We start from the raw sequence: 23075 nt of genomic DNA, 5'->3' as shown, positions 1-23075 counted from the left end.
CAGCACACTTGTGGGGGAGGGGGGGGGGGGGGGGAGAAATGTATTTACAGATGTTTAATGGTCTTTTTCTTACAATCAAGGTGCTATAGCACTTACAAAAGGCACCGCATTTTTGGTGGGGGGGAGAAGGAGGAGAAAAATAATGATACACTAAATGCAAGAGAAAACACTTCAACTGCATGCAATTATCAAAAGACACTAAAAAAATTTGAATTTTATTAAATACCTTTTACTCTTTAAAAATAACATTTAAATGTGCCTGTGATAGATCTGAGCTTTAGCTGCCTGTAATGACAACTGTTTTATAGCTCCAAGGAACTTACACATTGAGACATATATTTTTATACATGTTTTTATTAACAGTCATCCAAAATCTTAGCACATCCAAATGCTTCAGCATCATTCACAGAACTGCATAGCAAACACATTCAGCTATGATACTATTTGTATTGTCTGATGAAAGAAGAGCTTGAATAACATTTGTTTAGACAAGGACAAACAGTCCTGTGGAGCCTGCAGGTGGATGTAGGGAAAGACAAAGTTGGGTAACGCTTCAGGCCTGCAAAGCAACAGGGTCCCTTCAACTGAAGGGCTGTTTGGAAGACATGCAGGTAAAACCAAACTGTTCTGCGGTCCAGGTTGCACTCAGAGGGCTGCCTCGTGTGCCCAACATACTTCACAAATAATCATCACACGGTTAGAGAAAACAAGTCCTGAGGTTCAAGTAGGGCTTTGCCAAATACCTCTTGTTTCTCAAACCACCATGAAAGGTGGCATTGATAAGGAAGGTCGGTCTCAGGTGGAGATGCTGTTCCAGTGGGTGGGTGTTAGTCATCAAAATCGATTCTGATGGGGCCACCTGTCAGGATGTGGTTTGCCATGTGAACAGATTCTTCCTCCTCCTTTTCCTCCGTCTCAGCCGACCTGCGCACCCGTCTCCGGCAGCCCTGGGCACAGCGAGAGCTCTCATCCAGCGCCCCGCACACGAGGATGCGGCAATGCAAGAACACCTCCTGGAGGGTGGCGAGACAGCAGGCCAAGTCAATGCGCAGCTCTGGGAATCAGGCAGTGCTGCCAGCTCTCACAGAGCATGAGTGACACCATTCCCACAGTACAGTCATTTCTGTCCCTGCACCAACAAGGTCCATATCCACCATTGCCATCCACAGCCAAACTGGCTGCTCCATCTGTTTTCTTATCTGCCCAGGAGATGGCACATTTTCCAAAGTGCCTGGCTGAGATCTCAGCGCATGGCATCTGTCTGTTAGCCAAGGGCTAGACAGGGAGTATGAAGGCATGAAATGATCCTCCAGAAGAAGGGATGAAAATGCCAGGATTAAGCTTGGAAGAGCTCGCATGGACTGGTAGGAGTAAGCCAAGAATGCATAAACCCTTACAAGGAGATGGACTGATAGAAACGTGAAAGAGAATTTGACGTGAGCTGAGAAAATATAAAACCAGGAGACTGAGGGGCAAAGGAGGAAAACGCAGGTTGATGAGGGACTAGGACTAGTAGTTGATGGGAAAAGTAGAACACAAAAGGCAGGGAGACAGCTGCCTTTTCCTTCTGCACAGTAAGGGCAGTGGACAGGATTGCTACTCCCTGCCCTTTAATGACAAGGAGAGTAAGCAAGATCCCTGCAAGCAGCAATTAGGAAAGCAAATTTTTGTGACTGTTTAATCAATGGCGAGGTTTGAAGCAAAATGCATTGCACAGGCTGGGAGGATGCAGGTTGGAGGCAGCAGTGGCAATCAGACAGCCAAGCGAAATCTCTGAATTTTGAAAGATCTCATCCGTTTTAACCCTATTGAGGCTTTCCAGGAGCTGGAGCGGCACCTTTATGCCTTCTGGAGCAAGCAGCACTGGCTGAGCATAACAACAGTGACTGAAAGACCTGATTTCTTCTAGCACAGACAAGGAAAGCTATTTGGATTAGGAAAATGGCATTATCCTTCAACTGTCCTCCCACTACAAAGCTTCTGTCCCAGAGTGCCACCAGCCTGGACGGCCTGGTTTCACATTGAATTAAACAGTATGGTGGCCTTGTATCTGGAAAGCAGGCATCTGTACTCACAAGAGCTAGAGAAGATATAAGGTTGAAGATATTCAAAACTATAGACTGTCTTGTTTTAAAGATAGGATACTGTGTAACATGCCTAACTCCCCAGGTTTCTGTTTGGTGACTGGGAACACTTTTCTTGCCCAGCATACAAGGATCCACTAAGACTACCGTGGAAAAAACAATGCTTTTAACCTACTATGGCATTAATGTTCCACAACTGTCCTTCATATTGTATTTAATTTTAGTTGTTTTTATCACTCTCTCCTAAAGTACCTGTGTCAGGCTTCTGAAAGACACAACTCCTGGAATAGGCACAGCAGCATCTGCCTTGGGCCAGCCATTCCTCCCCTTCACACTCTAATACAGTCAACTCTGCACTGAGACTCCTCGGTCAGATCAGAGCTGATGCAATAACAAAGAGGTGTGTTTTGAGCTTACCTTGTTGTCTTTGCCCACAAACTTGAACACAGGAACCTGGAAATGCTTGGCAAGATGGTCCTTTGACGTGTACTGCTTCACAGAATCATCAGAAACGCAGCTGAGGAAAGCAGAGGAATAGGCCTTTAATGGTTTTCCCAGAAATGGGAAAAAAAAAAAAAAAAAAAAAAAAAAGAGAGAAAAAACATCCCAGCCTATTTAACCAGAGAAAGGAAAGGAGGGCTTGGCTCTCTCAAGCTAAGCTACCATGCATGTTACTTCCTCTTTGGCCACCAGAGAAAATTCGGGAATGATGGGGAAAAACAACTGCAATGATAATAGCATCTCCAGACAAAGAACAGCTCAGCAGCAGAGAGTTGGCAGGATGCGGTCCAGTCCCCTCGGCAGAGGGACTGCCAGAGAGCTGCAGGCAAGTTTGTCCTCATTTCACCTTCCTGTGCAACAGTCTGCAGTGATCAACAGAACTGTTATACAGTATATAATGTATTATGTACTTTCCGTATACACATATATATGCACATAAATCATGTTTAAAATGAAGAAGCCTGTACCCGCATTACTAAAATATCGCAGATTATGAAAACCACAACAATCCAGGTTTACTTTGCTTTACATCATTTACATTTTTCTTCTTGCTGGACTTGGTCAGACAGCTCAAATTCACTACACTAACATTCATAATTTCAATTTCTCCATCACTAGCAACTATATGATCATGCAAAAGGTCATGGAACTGCAAGAAAATAAACTACTTGTATAAAAAGTTACATTTCAGGTGCAGTCTATTTATAAACTATTACAGCCCGTTTAGAGTTTGACCGAGAAACAGCAAGACAATAAGTTATGGTGACTTGATAATTACTGCTGCCTGTTGCAAAGCCTTAGGCATTCTGAGAGGCCCAAATGCTGCTGTTATATTGCATTACAATGCAGCATGTCCTTTCTAGCAAGTTAATTCCAGAAACGTGGACTTTGCAAGATATTAAAAAAAAAAAAGTAGTGGTGGAAGAGACAAGAGATAATGGTGTGACAGCTGAAAGTCCTACCCTTGCAGCAACCTTTAGCTTCCATCTTTACATCAGAAATATGTAAGGCATTGTCAGAAATGCTGGCATTTGACATGTTCTGCTATCAAACAGCAGCAAACTCGCCACCTATATGTAGCTCCGCTTTCACTAGAATGTATTTTTGGAAATCTCCATGCTGTTCAGCTGAGTTGGTTCTGTGGACAGCAGCCCACTGCAAACCCTCCCAGAATCGCCCTTCTGCTACATACAGTAGAGCAGTGTATGTTCATGCCAGCACAAAGCATTGGTCTGACCCTAGCATTATTTTCACCACCATGTATTTCTGTAGCTTTTCTCAGCCAGTGGAGGTCACGGTCTGAAGGGATATCCCTGTCTGCAGCGTTTGTCTAGTTAACTCGCCTGGGAGGCAAATACAAAAAAAACATCTGAGGGGAGCTAATAAATTAACATTGTGCATCCAGAAAAATTGACATAGATTCCTCCCCCTTGAGGCCAAACACTAGACTTTACTAAGTTGTTTAGGATAAAATTGCTTTTAGAAGTAGCATTCCTGAAAGCATCTGATTGTAAAGAATGACAGTTAAAGGCTTTCCATAAGTGACTGGCCAAGCTTTGGGGCCATAAGGTCAACTCAGGCATGTCCTCATTGGTGAGCATACGAACTGTCGTGATTCTTGGATACTGGCTCAAGACTGACTCCTAAATCCCAGGTTCTCCAAAGGTCCTCCACACCAGTGGCAGGAAACCTACTGGTTTGGGGCGAGGGAGAAGGAAAATGGAGTAACAACAAGGAGGAACCAGGGATACATGAAGCACCTACCATGGCCCTAAGCATGCTTTACAGAGAGTTCCAACAAATGCATTACAGCATGACAAAAAGAGCTCAGAAACCTCTCAAGTGACAGGGACGAGCCTGTTTGGATTGTGTGGGGCCATACCATGTCCCACCTTTCTAGGAAACCCCTGACCCTGCTTCCCACCTTGGAGAGGTGAGAAAGGGCAGGGAGCACAGATATGTAAGAAAAAAGGGTGACCCTGGTTGGGATAGAGGGAAAATAACCCTTTCCTGTGCATAACGTGTTTAAGTTAGGGGAGACTAGCCATGGGAGCTATGCTCTGACTCTCTTTTGGGGGGTTGCAAAGTAGAAAGGATGGCTTGGAGAATAAAATAACCACCTCAGCCTACAAACAAGGGGCAGCCCGAGGTGTAACAAGAAGAGCCTTGCAATGGAACCACCTTAACCACACCATGCTCAGATAAATTGCAGCTCCTCACACATCAGATTACAACGGATTGCCCTCAGTGACATGACCTTGCTCCGGATGCCCCATAGAGCTCCAATGTTTATCTCCGGTGTAATAGGTCAAAGCCTTTTATTTATTTTTGTTTTGAGAAAAGGAAGAACAAGATCAGGAGCAGGAGAGCTGCTTTGGGGCTGGCTGGCTGGGCTAGCAGCAGTAGCAGCAGTACAGTGTATTGTAGAGACAGCGGGGAGGGATCTGGGAATATCCTGATTTCCAGCATGGTCACATCAGCATAGGGAGAGGGCTGAGGAGTCCCACAGAAGGTAACTCCCACCTCTTGCCAACTGGAGATGGCAGGGGATTTACAAGGAAGAAAGCAGGAGAGGGAATTTTCCCATCCCTCCATCTAAGATACATCCCCTCAAATTTACACAGTGTTTCCCTCTGGAAGCTGCAGTTAACTCCTGCAGGCCTGATCCTACATAATCAAACTGATTTAAAAATCTCATCTTTATTGCCTTGGGCTTTTGGGGCTGGGTTGATGGAAGGAAACTGGGTTATTACAGTTCCCTGTTTGGAACAGGGACAAATCAGCAGTGTATTCAACTAATTTTACTTTTTAATTGCTGCAAGCACACAGAGAGACAAAGAACTCCAGTTACCTCAATAGCTCATCATTAGCCTTTGGTCTAAGTGAGTGCTTCAATTTTAATACAGCACAGCGCACAGGGGTTGGCATGTCTGGGGACACTGGGGCCTGCAGTGACTGGCTGGCGAGTGGAGGAGGCTGGATGAGGCTCCAGTCAGCCAGCTCCAGCCCACTTTTCCTTTTGGTGAAGTTTTAATGCCCTCTGCAGGATAACAGTACCAAAGGGGCTGCTAGTGCTGTAAATCCTCCAGCTAGTGCTGTGGTGAATTCAAGAGATGACATTTTCTGCCTTCTCCCTTCTCTATTTGGCTCAGATTTTGGCCACTGTTTTGAATCCCATCATTTTCACTCATGGTGAGAAATGAATGAATGTATGGAGCCTTGATTCTGCGAAGGGTCCACAGAAACAGCCAAAACAGGGAGTCAATAAATCAATCCTTCCATTACAAATCTGCCCAAACCCCAGAAAAGTCAGGCACAGAAGGGCTGCAGCCTAGGATAGAGGAAGAGCAAGCTAATGCTGAAACCTTTGTCATAAGGAAATTCAAACAGTATTTTTGTGTACTGTACACTGCAGAACGCTTTTGCTACAAGACAATCACATGGGACGACTTGTCACCAGCTGTAACAGTGGATGATTTAGCCTGGCAGCTAAGGAAATTATTGTTGTCCTCATTAGATGGTTTGGCAGACAGAATACAGGACTTATATGAGCAGAGTCCCTTGACTGTCAGGCTATGACACTTGGGTACATCTTAGATATTACTTTGGCTGGCCTTTCCTCCCTAGAGGATAGCAGACTGGTTCCGAACTGTGACATTTCCACAGCATTGTCTGGTTAAGCTCCCAGGCACTGCTGGATGCAAACACTCCACACTATCATGTTAGCGCCCAAACAAGTGTCTGAAAACAGGGGTCATCTTAGGAGCCACAGCAGAGCCCACAGCAAGATTCCCCAAATCTCTGATGCAAAACCCATTACAGTGAACCCACAGATCCACCCTGAGTTTTTCACTAGCATATCCTAGAAGATTACTAACCCCAAACACCCCAGAAAATTACAGCCAAACTGAGACACCCTAAGCTTACTGCACTGACAGGCATCAAAGAGAGAGCAAAGCAAGGGGTGCTCCTGGAGCTCCAACCAGGACCAGCCATGGAGTCTTCTGGCTCATGCTACAATAAGGCCATTATGGGAAAATTAAGAAACTTGCTCCAGTTGCTGTGGTAGCTGTGTGGCAGTGGCACACAGCCATTGGGAGGTTCTGCCGATTGGTTTGGCACTCTACAGGCTGGCAGAGAGAGGATATCAGGAAGGATATCTTTTGTACAGGAGCCAACTCAATTATCCACAAGGCTAGTTACAGGGAAATATGTCCTGTAAAGGCTGCACTTGGATTAACCTCTTTCACTGCCTCCCACTGTTTCTCCCGATCACTTTTGATGGGACAGGTGGTTTCAGCTTGATGGCTAAAAGGCCTGGCTGCTGGTCATTGCCAGGAACACAGCAGATGCTGTGGAGAAGTGATAGCATTTCCTGCATCACACAGGCAATGCAACCTAGTCCCACTGCCAATGCCCATCTAAGCCAGCAAGAGCGGGAACAGTGAACTCACCCATCTTGAATCAGGTAGTACTTCAGGATCTCATCAATTTTTGAGGTGGGAGTGGCAAAGCAGCTCTCTACCAGTGTCTCTAGTCCATTGACATGTACCAAGGGTTCAATCCCAAAGTACAGAGAGTCCCGAAGCTTGAGGGTGGGAAGAGCACCCCTGTAGGGTTCATCAAAGTCTTTGTCTTTGAAGATCTCAAGAGTGAAGGGAAAGATGCCCTGGTTGCGGCTCATGATTTCCAAAGGAGAGTTCTTGAGGTTGGGCACATAACCTTCAGAGATGGTGTACCGGCGTGGGAACTCACAGGTCACCGGGATCAGCAGCTTGCTGGTGCGGACAATGATGTCCCCATTGCTTCCTGGAGTCTGCTTTGGCAAGCCGGTCACTAGATTGGTAGCAATGATTTTATCATTTATTACCTGCAGCAAAGAAAGGAGTTGAAGGGAAAGGGGACATGATTGAGAAGGACCTCTCTGAGTTCAGACTAGCAGCTGAGTTTACCTTTTTCAGGGAACTCAGACATAAACTAGTCACTGAAAGTCTAGCTTGTGAATTTATATGCTGCAACCTGAAAGATGTTCATCCTCACCTATGAACTAAGGGCCTCTATCAGTTTGCTGTCAACTTTGATGCACTGTACTTCTGCATGAAGCAGAGGAATTTGCTTCCAGTTGCTACCCATCTGCTAATATAAGCTTCCGGGTTCCTTACCACTGCCAGCATAACCTTTGAAACATTATTGGGGGACCAGATTCTGTCTCAACAGGAGGGTGAAGAATGACACCACTTGCACTTTCTGCACCAGAATGATGATTAAGCTGCCGCTGTGAAGTGCTAGGTGAGTGAAAAGCAGTACCTGTGCTGACAGACGAGCTCCATCCTACTTTAGGATGCCACCCCAGGTCTAGTCGGAGACCAGCTGCATGGCAACACAGTAAAGCGTTCTGATGGTAGAGCTAAATCAACTTTATTCCCCAAGTAAGCCATAGCCAAGTCCCTGAATCCGAGAGATCCCAAGAGACAGGAGAGCAACGGGTATACATACGTCTACAACAGTGCCGCAGGACTTCAAGGAGAAATGGATGTTGACGTGAGTGCCATTGGATACTCCTTTGCACGAAGTGTTGATGAGGGAAAGGTCCAGGCCTCCAACCAGATCCTTTGGGATGCTCACCTCAATAGAGCTGGACTTGCACAGCACTGGAACTACAAGGAAAGTCCCCAGAATAACAGTCCGCACAACACGTCTACCAGGGAGCTGGGGAAGGGCTATACCAATTATTATTGGGCAAAAAAAAGGGAGATCATATGCTGCATTTATGATTACTATCTTACGATAGTAATCTAACTACCTGTCTTGTATTCCTACCTACACAACACAAACCTCCTGAGCTACCACTGCCCCAAATTCTCCTGGCGCAGCAATACCACAAAAGATGACGAAGGTGACCGCGACACTTGCAGCAGAGACTTAGCTATGCAGTATTTCCAGCTATACTTAATACTCAGCACAGGTTTGATTGATATCTTCTGCACTGCTATGTCCTGGGAAGAGCGTTTCCCAGATATGGATATCAAATTCACAACACCCCAGGCAAAGCCATTTTTAAGACCCTTAATCAGATTTTACATCAAACCCAGAACATGTCAAAACAAGGCAGAGTAATTCCATATAGATGCCGAGCTAAAATGGAAGCACTGCAAAATGCCATAATATTTTTATAAGCAATAAATGCAGCTCTGACAAACCCAGTTAGCTCACTCATTCTACTACCTCCTTCCAACCTTTGAATTTTAATGCAGATCTCCATGTGAACTTTTTTCAATTAAAATTCCATTACATAAGAGGCAAGAAAAAACACAGAGATTGGACAAAATGAAAAAGGAAGAAGAGGGAATAATCTTCAATAAAAAAAGTAATTGCTATATATATTCCTTGGGTGTATACATATCTATTTAGTGAGATACAGGACAAGCATACTGGTGCATATATTCTGGTCTCTTAGCCAGAAAAACAAACCCCCTGCAGAATTTCCATTTATCATATTTTAAAATCAGATGACAAAACTTTTTGCAAACATAGTAGTTCCTCAAGCTTTTTCCTAAAGTTTATTACAGACCCAATCCTTGACATTCATCTGATCTGCCTTCCCTTAATTTTGATCATTAATTATATAATCCCGGATTCTGGATCTTGCATACAAGGCACACTGCTAAAACATGCCTTTTGCCCTCCTTAAAAAAATTCTCCTGTCCCAGCTAAGGTACTTGTAACAGCTACTGCGTAACTGCAGGGAATATTTTTTTATTAAAAGTTGATCTGTTCAAGGTGATATGCTAAAATGTATGCAGTGTGCCCAAAGCAATATGCTCTCATAATGACATTGCTGGGTTAGAACAGAAAATTTAAGAACTACGCATTACCTTAACTTTTCTTCCATCCACAGGAGGCGGCAAGCGGGAATAACAGAGCATGTCAAATGGCAAAGCTCACAAGGAGACAAAGGGACTTTGAGAACACAGTGCAATGCAGATGGAAATGAACATCCTTTGGAGTACCAATTGGCTCATTTTGGATTTAAAGCTTTACTGTTCTAGTGACTCCCTGATGAATAAGAAAATGTAATGGTTTTATAATGGTGTAATTCAGGGCAAGATAGTTTGGATCCTAACTGCAATTCTCCAAAGTTCAGGACCAATTTGGTTCAGGCTATCTCTGTTTCTAAATGTCTTTGGCCCAAAGGGGAAGAAAGAGGACACACCCATTTAACCTCTGCTCTGGCATTGCAGGAATTGTCTGTCTCCACCACCTGGGCACAGAAACAAGTGAATGAAACCTGTGAGCAGATCCACTTTTGATTCAAGCCAAATCATTACTATTTGGGAAAACACTTTGGGAAACTCTTAAACTATCTCAGAGCAACTGGTAATTCAAACCACCCTAGACATTTGTACACAGAAGAATAATCAATACTGAGAACAGTGTTTCAGTTCTACCAATTTAACAGTGGTGCTGCAAGCAGAGAGACTGCATGCATCAGCATGATTCAGCTCTGAGCAAGCCTGATTCCCCCCAAGACAGACTGCCAGCAACAGCATCATAGGGGGAGCTGAAAAGGAGCTGGCAAGGTAGCCATGACTATATGCAGACATATTGTTCCAGGGCAAGCCATGAGGTCCCGACTGCCAGGACTGAGATGCCCAGCAGAAATGAGTTATCCTGGGTGCCAAGGAATCCACTTTTGTTCACAACTTCTTGCAGCCGTTCAGAGACCTGCACTCTCCTGACTTGCTGTCCACATCCATCTCTTGCATCCCTGCCCTGGGCTCACCCCAGCCTGTGAGGCTCCCAAGTGCCTCACCCAGTCATTGCCAGTCAAACATTTCAGTTCTTCACCCTCATACACTGCAGAGCATCTCTAAGTACTGGGAACGCCTCCTCATTACCGCTTTAAAGTCCGCTTTGCACCAACAACCACAAGTACCCTGACCCTGGTAGGAAGTTTCTGTGGTGATTTCAACGCTCATTTTGCTGTCTGCTGTCGTTGGCACCATGATCCTTGCCCAGCCTGTGGCTCCTTCCTTGGCTTTTTAAAGTACAGCTGCTTGGAGCAGAGGTTATCTTTTTGCTCAGACTGCTCAGTAGAATAGACTCCCTGGTGCTGAGAAACCCTGAACCACTGCTACAAGCACAGATAAACTACACCACTGTACCCTGCTAAGCTGCACACAAGGCTTGGGCATGGAAGATGGGAGAAAAGCATTTCACCACCACACTTCAGAAAGAGGTGGAGTACACGATGGTCTGCAAAATTCCAAATATTTCGTTGGCTGGTATCTTTGTGGGAAAATTGTAACCATGACTGTGATTCCTGTGCAAGATTATTAATGTTTGTTTTGAATGTAGAGACAGTGCAGAGGAGGCTGCAGATCCAATTGCTTCAGGCAACTGTGCCTGCCCTGCACTGTTAATTGTACCACTATAAACCTGATTAGATGCCATAAAAAAAATTGTGTTGTACAGTTCCAGATATATTCTGTCATATCTGCTCAAAATTGCAGACCACTGCATGGGGACATAAACTCATGAAATGCAAAAGAACAAGCAATTTCGCTTTATTAGATGCCGTATCCTGAGCCCCAGCTTGGCACCCGGCAGTGCTGCTGCTCTCATTAGCAGCCTCAGAAGAAGGAGAAACACTGGCTGAGAAATGTGTGGCCTTCTAACCCTGCTGGGGTTGCCTCAGGGAGCCAGGATTGAAGAACATTGCTCTTTTCTGGCCTGTATCCATCAATCAGACCTTCAATCAGGAAGTATAATCACAGCTCTTGGAAACCCCCATCTCCTCCTCTCTACCTGGCTCTGCTGGAGCAGTTAAACACTACTGAATCCCAAGTGTGCAGTGCTCACCCTCAAAAACAGTGCCCTGCATTTCTAAAAAGCTTAAAAAGCAGAAATTTCATCAAGTAGAACCATTCCAACTTACTCTCTGAGGCATACCTGCCCTGCTGGCTACCATGAAGTCTGGATCTGTTGCTCTCACTGATGTCTGGGCACTTTGTAACACATCAGGCGACAGGAGATTCTGAGCACACCAGGTAACACCAGCTCACTCATATGACCTAAAGCCCAAGTGAATTAGCCCATGACAGGCTCCCTTTTAATGCATTTTAGATCCTGCTCTGGCCTGAGTCCAGCCCATTAGCAAATTCCCATGGAAATGTCTGAAAGCAACCACACAAGTTCTTCATGGGCCCACCAAGGCAGAACACATGCAGAGAGCTGTGAGGTCTGTCTCTACCAGGGCAGTAGTGTACCTTCTCCAGCTTTGTGCTGAGCCTGAGAGGTCTGAGAAGCGACCATGCAAGTCAGATGAGGCCCACCAGAGAGCATTACCTCTGTCTGCCTTTCACATGCCCACATGGCTCTCCTCAACACGCAGTTTTGACCAAATGTCCCTTCAGCAGTGGATCATAGTAGACATCTCTGTAAGACACACAGGCTGCTCGATGCTTTCAGCACCTCAGGGGCTCAGCTAGCTGTGGGATTATGAGAACCAGAAGAATCCTGGGTAGAAGTCCTGGATTGTAAGAAGTCATTGCATAAGGAGCTACAGACCCCTCTGCTTAATTCTCAGCGCCCTCAGGAACTTCTCCCTGATCCTCTGCTCCTTGCACTCACTGCTTGCAGAGCTAAATTGAGCCCTGGAAGCCCAGATGTATTTAGAAAGGAAACCTCACTCAGATCTTGCAACCCAAACCAGGAAACATGTTTATTCCATATGCATGCTATAGGTGCAAGTGAGTGGGCAAGAAAGACTCCCTGTGTACAGGAATGGAGTAAAGTTCAGATGAAAGGTCTTCCAAGGATAACATTGCCCTTGCCTCTATGCAGCAGAAGCAACAGCCAACTTTCAGATGCTATCTTGGGCACTTTTCCAAGGGACAGCAGAAACACCTAGTATCAGAACTAGCACCCTGCTTCAAGACATCAGAACGCTTACTGGAATGGCTACCGAGATACTTGAGCAAAAAAATGCCTCTCTCTTTAACCCCGTTCTTGGAAGGGACTGAACCACTTTAGCTGAAATTTCAAAAGCTTAGTTTGAAGCATGGAAAATTTCAGCTCTAATAGCATAAATTTGTCAAAGGCATACACAGCTGAAGCAGAGCAATATAATAAGAGATGTTAAGCAATCTTAATTGTAAGTGAACACTGCCAAAACCACTTGTGATGCAAGATGCACCCAGCTGGGTCCTGCATCTCTGTGCTCCTGCCTGGTAAAAAGAGCAATATCTCCAGGCTCTCAGTTTTGGATGATCTGTCATTAACAACAAAGCTCTGTTAACCAAACAGAGAGGACAGACTAAGAGAACATGACAAAAAAAAGAAGAAAAGTTCTTTCAGACATACTTTCGGCATCCAGGGAACAGAGGCTGTCAGGGAGATTTTGTTGACCTACCCTGGCAAGTGTGGTTGTCTTCTGACAGAACAAGACCTCTCGGACATTCACATTGGTACGTGTCTTCCACCTCAATACAGGTATGGCTGCAGCCTCCATTGTTATTGTGACAGCCTTCGATTTCTGCAAAAGCAAGAAAAATCAGCACACCCTGCTCCTCAGGCAGCTGTGTGGCAGCTATGTAGGCCCCAACATACACTCCTGGCTAACAAACAGTTAAACCAACACAGAGCTCAAAGGCAACAGCACGGTGAGAATTTGCTTCCAAGAAAATACAGTGGAAACCTATTTTTAATTGTACAATTTCCTGTGTTTGTCATTTCACCATGAAGTTAACGAGGAATTCTGTGGAAAAGCTTACCAAATTAAATCACATGATATAACTGGTGTACATAAGAAGGCTGAATAGGCAATCTTCAGCTTGGCCCCTTCTAACTTCTGAGACATCCTCTTAAACTAAATTTTTATTTTGTTTCGTACTTCAAAAAGGTGGGAGGAAAATCCTCTTAAAACTTCTACCATGTGGAATCATACTCACTCCGTTAGTCATCACCAAAATTAAAGCCCTGAGATTTGCAGGGGAGGTGTCTTGGGGAGGACATGAGTCGCAGGTAGCCAGCTCCTATTCCCATCAGGGAACACCAAAGAGATGATGTGCTCTTTGCCTGGGGGTTTCCCAGCTGTGATAGAGGTGGGCATACTGGATTCCTGCATCCTCTTTGTAGGCTGAGGATGAAAATGTGCTCATAGGAGTTTGTTCAGCAGGAATTCTGCTAGTTTGTGAGTTTTAGGCTTAGACGTTGGCTACCCTGAGGTGCATTATGACAAAGAAAAAACAACACAAGTTCATGGTGTAAGGTCAATTCCCCTCCTAATTTTCCCCTATTTTAAAGTGCAGAGTTGAGAGGGCAGCACAGCTAATTGGAGGATTTTTCATGTCTTTTCTTACACCTTTTCTGTTCAGCTGAGGCAATTCTATGAAGATCTGAGTTTTCATGTAAAACATATTCCTAGGCACTACAGCTGCAGAAAAGAGCCTGAAAGGTCATCCAAATACATTCTGAAGATTTGAAAAGCTAAGACAAGTAAGGCCATTTCCAGTTGTTATTGGCTTTCTATTATAAAGAAAATAACAAAGTATCATGATTTAAAAAAAAAAAATCTTTACTGCTTGATTTTTTTAACCCTTTGGGATGAACACTGCTAGATGTTCTCAGTAAAACGATAGTACACATAATATAAAGAAATCCTAAATACAAAATATTTCTGCCAAAGCCTGCCATCAGAAATGATTGTGTGGTTTTCACTGAGATGTAAAGAAAAGAATGGAAATCCCATACTCAATCCTACACATTGCATGCAAAACAACAGCCTGAACACTCCACATGAGTCAAAGTAATGGGTAAAGCATTATAATGGAAATTTTGAGGTACTCTTAACCTTACTCAGCCTCACGAGCTCATGTAATCAAGCTAAATCTTCTGCATTTGTTCTTTCTAGCAACAGCTGTGAGGTGGCTCACAAGTAAATCACATACTCTAACAGCTCACAAAGCTGAGGGCACCTCTTTAGAAATAAAACTCACTAACAAGACTGTAAAAATCCCTAGCAGCGGTGTTAAACTCTTGAAAAGCACCATCCTTCTTAAAGAAGGGGAAATTAAATGATATATCAAAGGCCCTAAAATCCAACATTGAGAACAGCAGAAACAAACGAGTTTCCAAGCACAGACTATTCCAGCCCTGGCAGAAGACTGCAGCGCTCACGAATAAAAACTGCCACATAGCACAGCCGGCTTATGTGACACCCCACCAGCACTGTGCTGGATGTGGAAGGGACAAAGCCCACAGACCACTTTTGGCCCTACACAGCTTAACAAGTACTTAAAGAGCACGCTGCTCAGCAGCTTTCCCCAGGGAAGTGTCATAGTCTGGATGAGGCATGTTTTAGCAACAGAGCTGAGAGGGGAGATTTTCACAGAAATGAGATGAAATGTGCTTTGGTATCAAAGAGGGGGAAAACAGGGACAAAAACTGCAGCTTGGCGCCATCTGTAAGTGAACTATAAAGGGTGGAGTCCAGCCCAATAATACAATGGTAATCCCTCTCTCTCCCTGCACCATGGAAGTCTGCCACACAGCAGCTAACGTAAGGTTGCATGCAGGCTGCAGATATATTCACTTCTGGCAATCAGATAGCTCAAAAGTGAGGCACATCTGTAGCTGTTATTCTTGTCTGAGGCCCCACAGTATCTGTGAACATACAACACTGCAGCTTTGCCTGCGAGGGGACACAGTGCTCTTCACAGCTGACCACAGAAAACATCAGGCATGAGTCAATTTTTGCTGGGTTTTCATATTTCTGTTCAAAGACGTTTGTACATTGTTAGTGACAACAGATCAAACTTAAAATTTGGTCTCTAAGCCCCTGCTAAGCTACCAGTCTAAACTTATCAAGGGTTTTCAACCTGGATGTGCCACCATGGGAAGTAACTGTAGCAGCTGCACACAGCAGACCCCACAACTAACCACCTAGAAAAATCAAACAGTCAAAATGCAGCCCTAATCTCAAATCTAGCTTCTGTTTACAGACTGCCCCCCCCCCCCCATCTTTATCCTGGGAGGCTAAGTGATCCTCATGGTCTAGTCTAATGTCATGATATTACCCCATATCTAACGCTAGCTGTCAAAAACCAGCAATGCTAAATCTGCCCCTGCACAATTATCATACAAATCTCCAGAGCCAAATCCCAGCATCCCCAGCAATAACTAGTTCTGTCTGGACAACCAATCTTCCACATTCACTGCTGCCTCTCCCCCCATGGAGATAAATACAAGCAAGTCCTAACAGAAATGAACAAGGCAGGGAGAACAACAAGGAGACTCCTCTCCGCTTAATTAGAAGAGTATTTCAGTAACAACCCCACTGGCAAGCACAGAAGTGATATGAATGATATTTAATCCCAGCTGCAAGGAGCCAAGAGAGAACTGCAAAGGAAGGGGAATGATTTATATCGTTTCCAACAGACTGCGATAGCTGAAACCTCACCTTCACAGGTTTTCCCATCACTTCCCAGTGTGCGCCCGATCCCACACTCGCAGCGGTAGGAGTTCTTCAGGTTAACACAAAATTCGCTGCAGCCTCCGTTGTTCTGCTCACATTCATTTTCATCTGAAAAAAAAACCCCCACTGTCATAATATGCCCCCTGGTAAACACACAGCTGGCAAAAAGGGGCTGCTACATGGGAACACTGATCAGACTGTGGACTGGCTTTCCTGACCTCGTGAGCTGGATCAGGGCAACAGAGATGAGTAATCCCTCAGTGCTGAAGACCGCTCTCTACTGACAGTAGCAGAGTGTTTTGCCATGCTGTGTCTACCTCGGGAACAAAGCAGACCTGGAGGGAAAAGTCACATGCACACAGAAGCCATTTTGGAGTGAAGATGGACACAGTCCCACTGGGAAACTTCCAAACTGATTCCACATGCTGGGGAGTTCACGTTTTCGTTTATCTTCTCATCATAAACTATTCTCCTCTCCACTCACAAAGACAGTAAAATGGAGTTAATGTGACTTCACTGCACGGTAAAATTAGGTGAAGACCAGAATCAGTCGAAAATAAACCATGTCTAGTTTTGTATCACACCTGCCACTGCTACATGTGGCCAACTGTCCTACAGCAATTTTAAATGGTTCACCCCTTATTTCAAAATAAAGACATGAAAACCAGCTGTAAACATATAAACAAAGCTGAAATTAAACAAAAACATTTTCATGAACCCCATGAAGCTTTCCCAAGAAGAGACATGTCATGAGAAATGTCATCATTTTGTCTTCTTGCCCCAGCTCTGGCTGCTCCCTGCAGCAGGCATCTCAGGTGTTCTTGCAGAATAGAAATGTCAACTCACCATGGTGAGACCTAACCAGGGCACTGGTGCCACACAGGCTGTCACAACCATTAGCTGCTCAGACTCTCTGTACTGAAGATGACATGAAGAGCTCAGTTCTGAGCTACTCCCTCTGGGGACTCAGCTCCTCGCTGCGCCATGACAGCCCTCCCTGCTCGCTCCTCTGCAGCGTTCCACAGAGCTGTGGCTCCTACCTTTCCAGCTCAGTAGAAAGGGAAGTGCCTAAGCTGGCATCTCACAATTTCTGGAGCAAACTCTGGATAAAGGTTGCAGAATAACCTTGTAATGGGCCCGGACTGAGTTTTTATAACCTAAAGGAACATACCCACGAACAGTACCTGTGTCACATTTCTGTGCTGGCTGCATTCAGCTCTAGATTAGAGCCTTCCAGGGTACTGAGGGTATTTATGAGGAAAAAGCACAGCCGATGCTTTTGAATCTCTTGGTAAAGCTCTGAAAACTCCTCCTAATTTTCCATTTTAAAGGGTAAAGCTCCTCTATGTCTGTCTGCCTTTTTTTTTTTTTTTTAAAGGTACTTTGTTCTCGGAGGTTCTCATTCTTCAACCTGATTTAATCTCTGTGCAAAAAGTGAATCAAACAGAGAAAGGGGGACAGTCGTTGCTATTGCTGAGCCACAAAACTAATGATTTCTCTTAGGCAGGCCAGAATGCTAAGGTTATCAATCAAGGTTCACATGGAGTTTCACCAAAACAGCTTTGAAGTTACCATTTACTAGATGTCAGAAGTTTAAAACCAATAAAAAAGAAAAATACCATTTTAAGAGACACGTCAGAGATGAGGTTTCTTAGGTATAAGTGGTCCCACACATACACAGTACCCGCAGCTTGCAGCTAGTGGTGGTGTCTCCTTCCGCAAGCAACGTGAATTGAATATTTCTAGCCAAAGAAGTGGCCGGTACCCTGCTTTGGGAGGCAGGAAGCATGTCCAGGAGACGCACAGACACTTCCCTTTTCACATATGTGACAGGCTCCACACTTTCCCTTCTAACAATGAAACTAATGCTGCTTAAAAACAGAGGGTGAAGAGGGAAAGGGCTACTGGCAAATGCATAGAGATGCTGTTAGAAAGTTCTAGAGCTTGGCTTGGTCAAGGGCTGTAGCCAGCAATTCACCTTGCCGGTCCTCAAAGTTCTACAACACAGAGCAGATCTGTCCCTGCTCTTCCACACCAGTGACAACCAGCACTTCTGGGATACAGGCTGGTTTTCTTGAGACTGGGAGAGTACTAAAATGATTTTAACCATGGCTTAGTACAACATGGATCCAGGTATTCAAGAGGTCAAAGGCAATGCACCGAGTTGGTGGGTCCATGACAGAAAGTCTAAGACCTCATCTAACCCCTAAGTAAGTTTGCAAATGAAAATATAACTTAGGATCAGCAGTTTTACTCTGGGATTCAAAGCATATGATGTACTGAAGAGAAGTCAGCCTAGCACAGAGAGGTTCACACACAAGACCTGCTTAGCGTTATCGCAGCATCTTCAGCCCCCATCTTAGGTTGAGCTGGGAAAGGAAGAATATTCTCCATATAGGAAAGGCTAATACAGATTTGTTTGGTTTCTCGAGAAGGCTGGCACAGTTACTCCCACAGATGTGATTGTGCAATTACTCAGTACAACAGAAAGTCATTAGAAAGATGAGCAAGCCATACAACAAGAGAGGCTGCAGATAGGTAAACCAGTGTATTACAGCTGAAATGTTGTGCCATCTGGTTACCATGAAGAGAAACAGCAGTACAGAAATCCTGCCTGGCCTGGCCATGGGGGGATGAAGCCAGCTGCAGCACCCGCAGACAGGCTTAGGACTCCTGCATGCCTCCCTACTGCAGGAAATCCTTACCTGTGAGCCTGCCACACATTTATTGAGTGCTGGTGCTTGTCAAAGATGCTTCTGTGACTAGAAGTCTTGCGCAGAATCAGCCAATAAATGCTTTCAATTAGCTGAGAGAGCTAAATCAGCCAGTTGGTTGCAGAGATGTGGAGCAGCTTAAGCAAAACCCTTCTGTAGAATTGGTGTGAGCAAGTGTAAACCTGCAGCAGGGCCAGGCTGCTCTCTCCACAGATTGTAATGACTGTGGCCCCTACCCTGATGCCCACAGACACAAGGAACGTGAAGAAAGAAACCACCCATGCTCACTTTGTCAGCTGTAGTCTGTATGGAAGAAACTAATCTGCCACACAGTCTCCTGGATGATCTCTGCTTTCAACTTCTCCACCAAATGAAGTCACAAGGACAAAGATGAGATCCCACTTCCCCCGAACACTAGCACCCCTTCCTCCCTCAACACCACTTCTTCCTATCCATCAATGTGGCTCTGCAGCTCCCCAGCAGCCACCCCTTCCCAGCCCCTTGCATTGCCCCACAGACCATCTTCTTCCTAAGACCTCGCAGTCCAGGTGCTCTCCTCCCAGCACCACACGAACTGCTACAGCCATCCTCTCCTCAGAGGTTCATGGGGATTCCCTCACAAGCCCCTGAAGCCCTCATTCCCTGATCTGCTCTCACTTACAGCCCTCCACCTCCTTCCTGGTCATCCTAGTCTCTGCCAGTGCAGTCACCAAGTGTCAGCCCCCTGAATACCATCTTGTCATTCTGCCTAAAGCCACTGAGGCTGTGCTGCAACTTACAATCCCTTGGCTCTCCTCAAGCCACAGGCCCTGAACAATGCCCTACAAGGGCAGTATGTACAGTGAAGCTTAGTGTGTAGCCCTACACCAGTCAGCAAAACTTTTCTTGGAGAAAAGAGACATTCAACAGAGTGGGTGAGAGAAAATCTCTAATGACAGACTGCACAGTCATTCCTGAATACCAATGAGACTGTACCGTGATCTTGCAAAGAGACTCTGCTACTGACAGTAAAGCTGCTGCCTTCAGTGGCTGGACCACGCAGAAAGCAAATCCAGCCTCTATACATGTGTAGCTCCAGGGGCACCAGAATGTATTCAGTCATAGGATGTCATATCTCACCCTGTGGGGAGAGATGGGGAACCACTTACAGAATCAAAGATCTGTTCTAGGCAGCAAGGGGAAAAAACCTCCTCTCAGAATACTTTTCCTTCTTTGTGCTGCTTTGTAAGACAACAGATTGAGACATAAGCAATGAAACAAAGGGGGAAGAAAGCATCAGTAGCTGACAAGTTATTTCCACCCTTACCAAGACATGTCTGTCCATCAGGTCCTAGTGTCGTCCCTGGGGAACATGTGCAGTCACCGGTGTCCAGGCAGGAGCCCTGGCAATCCACCACATCACAGATGTCATAAAAATCTAGGGCATGACAAGAATGTTGTCAGCACAAGCCATTGAGCATGCAAATGAAAATACTGTATTTGTACCATCAGCTTCACGCCCTGTGTCTAGTCCATCAGTTACAGACCTAGCCCACATTAGTAAAGCTGAAAAAAACCAATCTAGCTTAATTACTGTAAGTCAGAGATGCAAATTTTGGCTTTGGTAGCATGCCAAGACAAACCACAGGGCCCACAGAGAGCATTAAATCACCGCAGCCAGGTCAGCTATGGAAGAGTTCCGCTGGCTGAACAAAGGCTAGAATTCACAGAGATGAAACTGTCTAATTGATTTCATATAGACAGGCCACCATCTGCACTGCATCACCTGACATGCCTCTGGGTGAGAAAGCCAGAAACCAGCCACCACCTCTCTCAGGGATACGGATGCTCACTACCGCTCCTGTATCACAGGGATGAAGGGATTTCAGAAAAGCGATCTCAGCAGTTACTTACGCCCACAGTATGCATGGAAACAAACGCTAGGCTTGGTTAAGTGATACACGTAGTACCCGCCTGGACACGCCTTGACATCAATCGTAGTATTCCAAAGGCAGCAGTTCCCATTGAAGCTGGCACAGGCTTGGCGTGGGACAATGCCATCTGACTCTCGTGGGTGGCTGCCATTCAGCCAAATGGGAGCATGGGTGCCACAGTGGTTCTCTGGGATGCAGAAGGTAGGCATAGCATCACCAGCCATGCCAGTGAAGCGATACCACTCCCCGTCAATCTGACTGTCGCATGTCGGCTGGCCGTGGGAACCATTTATCTGATGATCTGTGTTCCTCCAGGGCTCATTCAGGCTGATGTAGGCAGAGCAGGGGTCCAGGGCTGAGACATGCAGCAAGAGACAAGAGAGAACATCTGGTAGATATCAAATCAAGTTGTTGACTGATAATTGCAATGAATGCAAAATATTTTCTTTTTCTATTCCTGACTGAACAGAGTCCTTGTGATAGAGATCCCAGGGGAGAAACAGTGATACCAGCTAACTAACCGTCTTACAGAAAATTCTGACAGCTCGGCTTAAATGTCTTGAAGGAAAACGTAAATTAACAAAGCTCTCACAACATTATGCAAGTCTGATTTGCTGTTTAGCAGCTGTAGTGTATGACAGAGGGAAAAAAAAATAATAGGGAAATCTGAGGTCCAGACAGCAATTTTGCCATAGGAAATACATTCCGGAAGCACTGGATCTAGCCTAGGATATCCACCCTTTGTTCAAGTACCAACTGAGCATCTGCACACCCCTCCTGAAGTCACTGGTAACTCTACCATATGCCTGGAGAAAAAGACCAGACTTCAAACAGGTTATGCAGTGTCTCTCAAAATCCATCCACAGCCAGTGTCAGCCCTCACAGTTGAGTTGCCATAACCACAAATCAGAGATCGCCTTGCAAAGCATCAGTTACAGGTGAACTGCAAGATATGCAACAGGAATGCTACATTTAAGGTACACAGAAAGAAAATACTCCATTTCAATTATTAGACCCCTATATAATTGTAAGCAATCTCTAAGCATAACTTATGAGCTCCTACTCATTTCAGGGTACAATTTTAAACAGCTAAATATAAGAACTGCTCTCCCAGGTGAAAGTGAAGTTGATCTATAACCCAGCAGGCCATCTCTAACCAACAGTGTATGCTTAGAGAGGTAAGGTAGGAGAAAGAGACCCTGCTCCATTTACCTGTGGCTTTGTTCTCCACTCTGTCCTACAGCTATGTACATTTATGCCAAGGTGAGTTGAAAGAGCTGTAACTCAAATCTGTGCACCCTGTAAAATTCTGCAGCGGGGTGAGAGAGGTAGCGGCCCCCTGTATTTAAAGATCCACTTAGATGTGCCCTGGTCTCCTTCAGAGACTCTGTCCCCACTTCCCTCTCTACCAAATGCTAACCACCTCTACGATTCCACAGTATCTAGTGTGGTTTTGTGTGATGTTGCCACCTCCCTGCATCTCAAACAGCTTCCCCATATCTTTTTATTTATTACCTTAAAATCTAGAGAGCATGAAGGTTTGAATCGGGACCTTCTGGGGAGCAAAATGTTCAACTCTACACAGTCATGTTCCTTGCAAGCCCACAAACCCTCCTGATCTCCGCAGGAGATCTTTTGTTTGTGAGCGTAGTGAGTGTTTGTGAGGGCAAGATATAAACACATGGACCTCCTGGTATGTGCGTATCTGTTCATGCAGTGCTCAAGGAGCATATCCCTTTTCAGATGCCTTTCTGAACCATCTGCAAACAATTAAAACCTAAGAATACCATAGGGAGAAAAAAAATGAAGAATTGAAGCGTTCATTACACTTTCAGTCTTCTCCCAATTAACCCTGATTTGGCAGCTTCCTCACTGAAAGTCCAGAGGTTTCATTTTCACTTACATTTAATACCTGATTAAGCGCAACTTACCCATGACTAGCTATTCCCTATTAAGCAAAATGAATGCTAATAATGTCTTGAGTAAGGAAAATTGATTACCATTTCCTAGAATTCAGCTAATATAACCAATCATTCTGATTAAATGCATCTCAGACTGGAATACCTTCTACTTGCCACATCACATTTCTTTTTAAGTTCTAACATTGCTCTCTGTTTTGTTTTGTTTAAACAATAGGGGGATGCAATTTGGGGAGGGGGGAGACATTATATTGTTTCTATTAGAATGCTCTGGATGCAGACAAACTTTCTTGGTTCATTATTTTCATTTGCTTTATTGACTTTAAAGTGGGAACTACAAGTGCTTCAGCGAATGGACTTCAAGTCATCCTTATTTAGCTGCATCCTCTGTAAATATCTGTCCCATTGACATGCGACCTCATACCTTCTCACAAACGTAACATCTCTCTTGACAAACATCCTTACACC

General features: G+C 44.9%; 1 protein-coding gene across 10 annotated transcripts in view; it reads right to left on the bottom strand.

Annotated features, from left to right (window-relative positions):
• Positions 1-336: 336 nt before the first annotated feature.
• Positions 337-23075, bottom strand: part of OIT3 (oncoprotein induced transcript 3) — a 32183-nt gene continuing 9444 nt past the window's right edge. For 8 of the 10 annotated variants that reach the window (XM_049811034.1, XM_049811040.1, XM_049811041.1 and 5 more), the window contains 8 exons: positions 20669-21043; positions 20082-20192; positions 16047-16169; positions 13000-13122; positions 8082-8242; positions 7040-7455; positions 2502-2601; positions 337-1013 (listed from right to left, as the gene is read on the bottom strand). In XM_049811034.1, coding sequence (XP_049666991.1) covers positions 828-1013; positions 2502-2601; positions 7040-7455; positions 8082-8242; positions 13000-13122; positions 16047-16169; positions 20082-20192; positions 20669-21043 — 1595 coding nt within the window. In that variant the 3' untranslated portion in view covers positions 337-827. Of the gene's footprint in view, positions 1014-2501; positions 2602-7039; positions 7456-8081; positions 8243-12999; positions 13123-16046; positions 16170-20081; positions 20193-20668; positions 21044-21487; positions 21894-23075 lie in introns of those variants that run through there. The other 2 variants (XM_049811037.1, XM_049811039.1) reach the window with 2 other exon arrangements.

Source organism: Accipiter gentilis, chromosome 9, assembly GCF_929443795.1.
Source record: "Accipiter gentilis chromosome 9, bAccGen1.1, whole genome shotgun sequence".
Lineage (NCBI taxonomy): Eukaryota > Metazoa > Chordata > Aves > Accipitriformes > Accipitridae > Astur > Astur gentilis.
The sequence above is the reverse complement of the archived record's forward strand: the minus strand, read 5'-3'. Positions and strand labels throughout refer to the sequence as shown.